Source organism: Onychostoma macrolepis, chromosome 22 (genome assembly GCF_012432095.1).
Source record: "Onychostoma macrolepis isolate SWU-2019 chromosome 22, ASM1243209v1, whole genome shotgun sequence".
Taxonomy (NCBI): Eukaryota; Metazoa; Chordata; class Actinopteri; order Cypriniformes; family Cyprinidae; genus Onychostoma; species Onychostoma macrolepis.
In genome coordinates, this window is record NC_081176.1 from 2130366 (window position 1) to 2140218 (window position 9853).

General features: G+C 39.7%; 1 protein-coding gene across 1 annotated transcript in view; it reads left to right on the top strand.

Moving 5' to 3' along the window:
- The window catches only part of atad3 (ATPase family AAA domain containing 3), a 9454-nt gene extending 511 nt beyond the window's left edge, over positions 1–8943 (top strand). The window contains exons 2-16 of the mRNA XM_058760834.1: positions 1–3; positions 1302–1403; positions 1486–1545; positions 2581–2650; positions 2733–2898; positions 3546–3615; positions 3695–3850; positions 3933–3989; positions 4063–4188; positions 4933–5057; positions 6819–6870; positions 6957–7027; positions 7114–7281; positions 7708–7816; positions 8529–8943. The exon at positions 1–3 is cut by the window's left edge and continues 74 nt beyond it. Of these exons, the coding sequence (XP_058616817.1) occupies positions 1–3; positions 1302–1403; positions 1486–1545; positions 2581–2650; positions 2733–2898; positions 3546–3615; positions 3695–3850; positions 3933–3989; positions 4063–4188; positions 4933–5057; positions 6819–6870; positions 6957–7027; positions 7114–7281; positions 7708–7816; positions 8529–8771 (1578 nt within the window). The 3' untranslated portion in view covers positions 8772–8943. The remainder of the gene's footprint in view (positions 4–1301; positions 1404–1485; positions 1546–2580; positions 2651–2732; positions 2899–3545; positions 3616–3694; positions 3851–3932; positions 3990–4062; positions 4189–4932; positions 5058–6818; positions 6871–6956; positions 7028–7113; positions 7282–7707; positions 7817–8528) is intronic.
- The last annotated feature ends 910 nt before the right edge of the window (positions 8944–9853 follow it).

Genomic DNA, 9853 nt, shown 5'->3' on the forward strand with positions numbered 1-9853 from the left:
AAGGTAAGATCCGGATCACACTGAGTCCAGATCACACTGAGTCCAGATCACACTGAGTCCAGATCATCACACTGAATCCAGAATATCACACAGACACAGAGTCCAGATCATCGCACTGAGAGCAGCTGTGGTCAGTCTGTCAGAAAGAGAGATGATGATGAAGAACGCTTGACAGACTCTGTTAAAGTGCATCCAATAAAGTGCATCCATCCATCATAAAAAGTGCCTCTCAAGGCTCCGGAGGGGCTGAATAAAGCCCTTCTGAAGTGAATCGTTGCATTGTTATAAGAAAAACATCATATTTGAAACTTTATAAACCGTAATCTCTAGCATCCGCTCACTGTCGTATTCCATTTTGGGTGAACTATCCCTTTAAGCCAGAGTTTATGAAAATACATGAGATGAAGTGTCTGTATTGATTGAGAATTTGAAGAAATTAATGAAATATTACATAATTATGCAATCATTTACAATAATAATATCAATGGAAGTCTGTTTCCAGCACGGAATTTAAAAAAAACCCCAAAAAACGGAATTGCGACTGTTTCACAATTCTGACATTTTTTTTTTCTCATATTTATGAGATGTAAACCTCAAAAAAATTGGAATTGTGAGATATAAACAAAATATCGTTTTTCTTGCAATTCAGAGTTTGTCTCACAATTCTGACATTTTTGAATATTTATTTTGAACATTTATAAAAACAATAATAATAATATTAATAGTAAATGTTTTCAGGACACACGGAATATTTTCATATTTATTTATATATTTTATTTATTTTTAGGTAGAAATGCTTACAAAATATTTATAAATCTTTTTTCTGCCAAAAAATAAAAAAGGTTATTGTGACTTTTTATTTCACAATTCAGACTTTTTTTTTTATTCAATTGCAAGAAAATAGAATAGTGAGAGAGACAGAAATCTTGCTGTTTTGACTTTTAATGCAATTGTTTATCTCAGAGTCTGAATTGTAAGATAAAGTGATGATTACCTCTTTTATTGTTTTATCTTGCAGCGGAAAAGGGCTTCATGCAGTGAAGTTGCATTCCAAAACAATAAAAATGTAGAAACTAAATCTGTTATGAAACAAGTCATGACAGCCACTGTGTAACTCATTGTAGTATTATGGAATTATAGTGTGATTTTCAGCACCTTCATAAATTAATAGAAACAGCCACAAACACACCAGATGCACATTATTTATTTATGTAGAGTTAAAACTTATTTAATTTTATGCTGAGAAGTTACACTTCTACACTGTTTTTGTGTGTGTGTGTGTGTGTGTGTGTGTGTGTCAGGAGTACGAGGCGGCGGTGGAGCAGCTGAAGGGCGATCAGATCCGCATCCAGGCAGACGAGCGCAGGAAGACTCTGAACGAGGAGACCAAACAGCACCAGGCGGTGAGTCACGCGTCTGAGAGCACGATCATGATGATGATGATGATGATGATTATGATGGTGATGGTGATTCTTTCGTCTGCAGAGGGCGCAGTATCAGGACAAGCTGGCGCGGCAGCGGTATGACGAGCAGCTCCGGCAGCAGGTGCGTTTCTTCAGGCTCCCCTCAGACTCTTAGACTCTCTTAGATTCTCAGACTATCCTCAGACTTTCAGATTCCTCTCCGACTCCCAGACTCTCCTCAGACTCCACTCAGACTCTCTTAGATTATCAGACTCCCCTCAGACTCTTAGACTCTCTTAGATTCTCAGACTATCGTCAGACTCCCCTCAGACTATCCTCAGACTCTCTTAGATTATCAGACTATCCTCAGACTCTCTTAGATTATCAGACTATCCTCAGACTCTCTTAGATTATCAGACTATCCTCAGACTCCTCTCAGACTCTTAGATTCTCAGACTATCCTCAGACATTCAGACTCCTCTCAGACTCCCAGACTCTCCTCAGACTCTCTTAGATTCTCAGATTCCTCTCTGACTCCTCTCATACCTCTCTCAGACCTCTTTCAGACTCTCCTCAGACTCCTCTCAGACTCTTAGATTATCAGACTATCCTCAGACTCTCTTAGATTATCAGACTATCCTCAGACTCTCTTAGATTATCAGACTATCCTCAGACATTCAGACTCCTCTCAGACTCCCAGACTCTCCTCAGACTCTCTTAGATTCTCAGACTATCCTCAGACTCTCTTAGATTATCAGACTATCCTCAGACTCTCAGACTCTCTTAGATTATCAGACTATCCTCAGACTCTCAGACTCTTAGATTCTCAGACTATCCTCAGACTCTTAGATTCTCAGACTATCGTCAGACTCCCCTCAGACTATCCTCAGACTCCTCTCAGACTCCCAGACTCTCCTCAGACTCCTCTCATACCTCTCTCAGACCTCTTTCAGACTCCCCTCAGACTCCTCTCAGACTCTCTTAGATTCTCAGACCGTTGTCAGACTCCTCTCAGACTTTCAAACTCCAATCAGACTCTCTTAGATTCTCAGATTCCTCTCTGACTCCTCTCATACCTCTCTGTCTCTCAGTCTCTCTCAGACTCCTCTCTGACTCTGTTTCTCTCATACTCTTCCCAGACTCACATCTGTCTAACGCCTCCTCCCTTCCTCCACAGCAACTGTTGAATGAGGAGAACCTGCGCAAACAGGAAGAGTCTGTGCAGAAGCAGGAAGCCATGAGGAGAGGTGAGACCGACTGGCGTCATTCTGAAGAGCTGGCACTCGTGTTCTCCGTCGTCTGAAAGTGATTGCGTGTGTGTTTCCGCAGCGACCGTCGAGCACGAGATGGAGCTGCGGCACAAGAACGAGATGCTGCGCGTGGAGGCGGAGTCTAAAGCTCGCGCGCGTGTGGAGCGAGAAAATGCTGACATCATCCGCGAGCAGATCCGACTGAAGGCGGCCGAGCACCGACAGACCGTCCTCGAGTCCATACGGTAGCATCACTCGCTTCAGCAGAAATATTCAGATGTTTCATAGATATTTATTTTTATACATTTATAACAATAATATTATTTCAAATAAAATTAAGTTAAATTTGTTTTTTTTATATATAATTTAGCTATGTTTAGGTAAAATTGCTAGCAAAATATCTAGAATTGTCTTTTATTAATAATGTTTTCATGACTCCATACAAAATAAATGATATAGTGCTGTATTTATTTCATTGTATATTTTATTATTTTATTTTTAGGTAAAAATGTGAACAAAGTATTTATATCCCACAAATAAATTTACTGTTCACAGAGTGTTGCCATTTCTGTACAAAAGGCATATGGTAACACTTTGTACAGTATATTTATTTCTGGGCTATTTATATTTTGCTTGCATTTTTAAATAAAAAAATGTGTTTTATATGGAGTCATGAAAACACTTTTAGTGTTTAAAACATTCAAATAAAAAATGTAAATAAATTTAAATAATATTTTCAGTTGTTCTTGCATTTCAATTAAGTTATTATAATGTAAATGATTATATTATGATTAAATACAACACAAAATCAAAAATTCACATTTGTGAATCATAAATGCACTTATGGTCAGGTTTGGATGTGGTCATGTGACCGTTTTTCTGTGTGTTTCAGGACGGCAGGCGCCGTGTTCGGTGAAGGTTTCCGTGCGTTTATATCAGACTGGGATAAAGTGACAGCAACGGTAAGCATTAGTGTGTGAGGTGTGTGTAAGATGATCGTGTGTGTGTGTGTGTGTGTGTGACGCTCTGAGTGTCCTGCAGGTGGCGGGACTCACTCTGCTGGCGGTGGGCGTTTATTCCGCGCGTAACGCAACCACTGTGGCCGGACGATACATCGAGGCGCGGCTAGGAAAACCTTCACTAGTGCGAGAAACCTCACGATTCACTGTGGTGGAAGCCCTCAAACACCCCATAAAGGTACGATGCACATGTGTTTGATGATCATTTCCTGCGCAGACAGGAAGTGCGGTGGCACTCATGCACACATGTATCGTTTCAGATGGCGAAGCGTTTGAAGAGCAAACCGCAGGACGCGCTGGAGGGAGTCGTGCTCAATGTGAGTGTTTTCGCATCCTTCACTACACGCACTTCCTGTTAGCGTGTGCGTCTCATTTCCTGTCTCTCTGCAGCCGACGCTGGAGGAGCGCGTGCGCGACATCGCCATAGCGACAAGGAACACGCGACAGAACCGTGGCCTGTACCGGAACATCCTGATGTACGGGCCGCCGGGGACGGGGAAGACGCTCTTCGCTAAGGTAACGCTCGTGCACTCATCTTCATACACATCGTAGGGATGTAACGATTACCGCTTTGACGATAAATAAAATAAAATTCGCCATGGTTAGTATTACCGTTTCATATTTTAATGATCATTATAACCATATTTGATTACCGCGATTTTGAACACTTGAGGATAAATAAATACTGTCCAGCATAAAGCACAGTTTAAAGTAAAAGTCTCGCGTGCGCACAGCAGCAGCGTAGTTTCGTTTTGAGTGAAAACATGACGGAAAAGCTGGGAGGGTTTAAAAGAGTGCTACGGAATTATTATATAAATGAATATATATAAATGAATTAATTATATGAATGTACCTCTGAAGGTTCTGACTGTCTTCAGAAAAGATTCGATGGCATTTTTTCATCTTCGCTCCATGCAATACCTAGTAATGAATGTAAAATAAAACCTAAAAAGAACGTATCATGATCTCCTATACTAAGTCATTTAAAATCCGAACATCATTAGTAATGTTATTGTTTTAGTGTTTATGCAAACAGTAGTAAAAGTAATTATTTATTGTTTGTTGATTTTAAATATAAAACTTGAAGTGATTTATGTGTCAGTATTTTTTGAACATTTCCAGCACATTTTAACAATACCGTGATAATACTGATAACCGTGGTCATTTTGGTCACTATAATCGTGATAAGAAATTTTTATACCATTACATCCCTAACGCATCGTAACACCTGTGTAACTGTGTCTGATTGGCTGCGAGCAGAAGCTGGCGATGCATTCTGGGATGGATTACGCCATCATGACTGGAGGAGATGTGGCGCCGATGGGCCGAGACGGAGTGACGGCGATGCACAAGGTGTTCGACTGGGCTGGAACCAGCGGCCGCGGGTCAGAAACACACCACACCAGAAAAATACACCACATTATTAACTCTGTAATTACATAAAGTACCTTTTGTAAATATTTATTTACATTTATTATAAAGAATAAAATATTATTGTTATATTTAAGTTATGTAAAAAATCCTTTAACGGATTTGAATATTAGAAGCGTATTAGTGCGTTATCTGTATGCCAGGTTAAAGGATTACCTGCATCTGATACAGCATTCATTCTTCAGCTCAATCTCATATTCTCCATAAAACATTAGTTTGAATGTTTGACAAGCTCGTACTATCCTTTCATCGGTTAAGGGTGATTTCTGATGACAGCACTGCTCAGTGCATTTGTTGGCTGTGTCTTACAAGCTGCTGTTAAAAGTAAAAATAACTTCTGTTTGAGTTTTGTTTTTTCAATTTTTCAGTCTCGTAAAAACAGTCTCTTGTCGCCATCTAATGGTGGAACAGTGTAACTAAAATCACCATCACGAACACACTGTTTCCCAATACTATATACCATTATTAAATACTACTATTATTTATATAAAATATTATTTATTGAAGAATAATATATTTTTTAAAAAACAACAGCCATCATAAAAGTTGCTAAGCAATTCAGTCAAAAGTACAAAGGCAGCGCTCTGATATACAGTATTGAAGTTACATAAACATGATAAGATTTTTCCCTCGGCCAAATCTATTTGCTCTGGAACAAATAATGGATTAATGAGACCAAAGACTGCCCGTTAGATTTACCCAAAATGACACATATCTCATGTTTAACCACTATATAGACATCAGAGCCAGCTGTAAATTCCAGAAGATCTGGCCGTGGTGAGGCGCTCTCTCTGCGGGTTCATGAGCACTGAACGACCGCTGACACTCTGGAGCTCACGTCTCTGAAAACATCGAAGCAAATTGTCATATAGACGTTATCTTTATTAACAAACTGCATATTTGAACTATAAACAAGCACATTCTCGCCTAAAAACAAAAAAACTCTTAAAACTACATTCCGTGACACAAAACAGTATTATTTTTTAAATTATAGTGGATTTTGGCGTCTGCCATGACACTCGCTGAGAATAAGGCAACTTCAGCAAGCGGAGTGATACAAACAGTGAAGCGGTTAGAGGAGCTCTGTTATCACTCTAATATCACTCTTATCAGCCAATCAGATTCGACGACCAGAAGGAACTGTTGTATAAATATAATTTTGTAAATAATTTTATGTGTAATACAGTACATCGTTATTTTGTTGTTTTTTTAGTTTGCGCATACCAGTGTAAATTAAATCATGATGTAAAAACTTTCCATAGTTTAAGAATAATTTATTATAATTTAAAATAATAATGTATGCTGATGCTTACAGAAAACGAAAATATTGATATATAAATATTGACTTTTTTTTTTTAGATTTGTTTAAATTTAAAATACTCTTATATATTTAATGTTTAATAAATTAATGTAAGCAAATTTATTTATAATACGCTAATATATATCATGTATGGTGTAATTAATTTTGTCATTTTTACATTTTATTCACAAATGTAAATCAGTACATTGAGTTTTTTTTTTAGTCCGCATATATTACAGTATGAATTAAATCACCATGTAACAACATTTTACAATTTAAATAAACAATTTACTAAGTTACTGTAATTATAATTATACTGATATTTTTATCTTATCCATATAAGTTTTGACTGACATTGATGATTGTGTGTGTGTGTGTGTGTGTGTGTGTGTGTGTGTGTAATCCTGTTCTCCAGGCTGCTGCTGTTTGTGGATGAAGCCGATGCATTCCTGCGCAAGAGATCCACCGTGAGTCTCACACTCCCTCACTGCGTGTGTATCTGTGTGTCGCTGCAGGGTCATGTGACGCGTGTGTGTGTGTGTGTTTGTTTCAGGAGCGGATCAGTGAGGATCTGCGCGCGACTCTGAACGCATTCCTGTACCGCACTGGAGAACAGAGCAACAAGTAAACACACGTCTCTCTCACACAAACACACACACACGCACACACGCAAATGGCTGACATGATGTTGATGTGTGTGTTTGTTTCAGGTTCATGCTGGTTCTGGCCAGTAATCAGCCTGAGCAATTTGATTGGGCCATAAACGACCGAATCGACGAGATCGTGAACTTCATGCTGCCGGGACTCGAGGAGCGAGAGAGACTCGTACGACTGTACTTCGACAGATACGTGCTGCAGCCGGCCACCGGAGGACGCCAGTGAGCAACACACACACACACACACACACACACACACACACACACAGTGACACGAGTCCCCATGAGTCTGTGTATTCAGGTTTAAGTCCCCACCTGAATAGAAAAACAGGCACACATACACACACACACACGCTCACTCACACACGCACACACGCTCACTCACACACACACGCACACACACACACACACTCAATCACTCACTCACACATGCACGTGCACGCACACACACACACACGCTCGCTCACTCACACACACACGCTCACTCACACACACACACACACACGTTTTTAGTTTACAGTAACAGCACTGATTCAGACATTTTCATGCAACATTGGCTTAAAATGCTGCGTGACACTCGCTGAACTGAACGTGACGTGAGGTCATGTGACCTGAAAATGTGACGTGTGTGTGTGTGTGTGTGCGCAGGAGGCTGAAGCTGGCTCAGTTTGATTACGGGCTGAAGTGTTCGGAGATCGCGAAGCGTGTGGAGGGAATGTCCGGACGAGAAATCTCCAAACTCGCAGTCGCCTGGCAGGTTCGTTCCCCCATTAACGGCATTTATGCTGCACACAAATACACTCAAACTTTAGTGAGAAATCAGTGTTAAAGGATAAGTTCACTTCTAGAATAAACATTTCCTGATGATTTACTCACCCCCGTGTCATCAGAGAAATTACGTTTTTGGAGGAAAACATTCCAGGATTTTTCTCCATATAGTGGACTTCAATGGAGGCCAGTTTCAATGCTTCAAAGAGCTCTACACGACCCCAGCCGAGGAACTTATCTAGCGAAACAACCAGTCGTTTTCTTTAGAAAATGTATATTTATACACTTTTTTTTAACTACAAATAATGCACTTGACCTTTCCAACATCACCTAATAAAGATGCGCATCGCAGAGCTAATGCTAGCCGAGCATTTGTAGTTAAAAAGTGTATGAAAATAAACTTTTTTTTTTAAAGAAAACGACTGGTTGTTTCGCTAGATAAGTTCCTCGGCTGGGGTCGTGTAGAGCTCTGTGAAGCATCGAAACTGGCCTCCATTGAAGTCCACTATATGGAGAAAAATCCTGGAATGTTTTCCTCCAAAAACGTAATTTCTCTGCGACTGAAGAATATGACATGAACATGTAGGATGACACGGGGGTGAGCAAATGATCTTTTAAGTGTTTGATCTCATGGAGGCGTGTGATGACGCGTGCGCCGCAGAGGCTCATGGGTAACGTGTGTGTGTGTGTGTGTGTGTCAGGCGGCGGCGTACTCCTCTGAGGATGGTGTACTGACCGAGGCGATGATCGACGCTCGGGTGGATGACGCTGTGAGACAGCACCGGCAGAAGATGGACTGGCTTCATGGAGAAGGGGTTCTGGATAACGAGGGCCGGCCGATTCCCGCCAAAGGCTCCGCGCTGCCACTCAAGGCACAGGAAGTGCTCCGCCCTCTACAGGAAGTGACATCAGACCGGAGCAAACCCGACGGGACTCCAGTTTAACGCTCGTGTGGAGTCTCTTCGTGTGTCAGTAGAACGATTAAAGCTGTTGTGTGTTTGTGCCGATGTTTACTGATCTGTAACGTTAATAATCGCTGAGAGACTGTGAACAAGTCCACATGAAATCAATGGAAACTGTTTTTATGTCTGACAGTAAAGACATTCTCATTTCTTATGACGTCTGTTTGAGTTTAAAGGGAACCAGTTATGATTTTCTGCTCATTGACAAAATATCCAGATCATTTACAACTCACCAACACAGTGTAAATCATTTCACATAAAAGTATGCCTGATTAATTATGAATTAAAGGATTATGAATTAATTTTATCGTCAATTTAATAGAAACAAATTAATAAAACTGAGTCAAAAACATTGTGACACAAAAACATATGAAATGCCACATAATGACTGCAGTTTTTCATTTAAAGGAACCGTCCGAACAAAGCGATTCAGCACAATGATTCCAACTCGCTGGAATAAATCAAACTTTCCGATGTTACAGAGCGAGATCCAGAAAGATTCTGACTTTTCTAAGCTACGTATAAACGGTGTTGTGGAGTAACTAGTACATGTGTTTCAGGAGTTTAGGACACAGAATAGTATGCTTATATTAATACATGCTTATCTGTGACCCTGCAGCACAGAAGCAGTCATAAGCAGCACAGCTATATCTGCAGCAATAGACAACAATACACTGTATGCGTCAAAATTATACATTTTTCTTTTATGCCAAAAATCATTAGGATATTAAGTAAAGATCATGTTCCATGAAGATCTTTTGTAAATTTCCTACCGTAAATATATCAAAACTTCATTTTTGATTAGTAATATGCATTGCTAAGAACTTCATTTGAACAACTTTAAAGGTGATTTTCTCAATGTTTAGATTTTTTTGCACCCTCAGATTCCAGATTTTCAAATAGTTGTATCTCAGACAAATATTGTCCAACAAACCATACATCAATGGAAAGATGATTTATAAATCTCAATTTCCAAAAATTGACCCTTGTGACTGGTTTTGTGCTCCAGGGTCACATTTAATAACTGTTTTATTTCCTGTTTGGTTTTATGTATATGATTTATT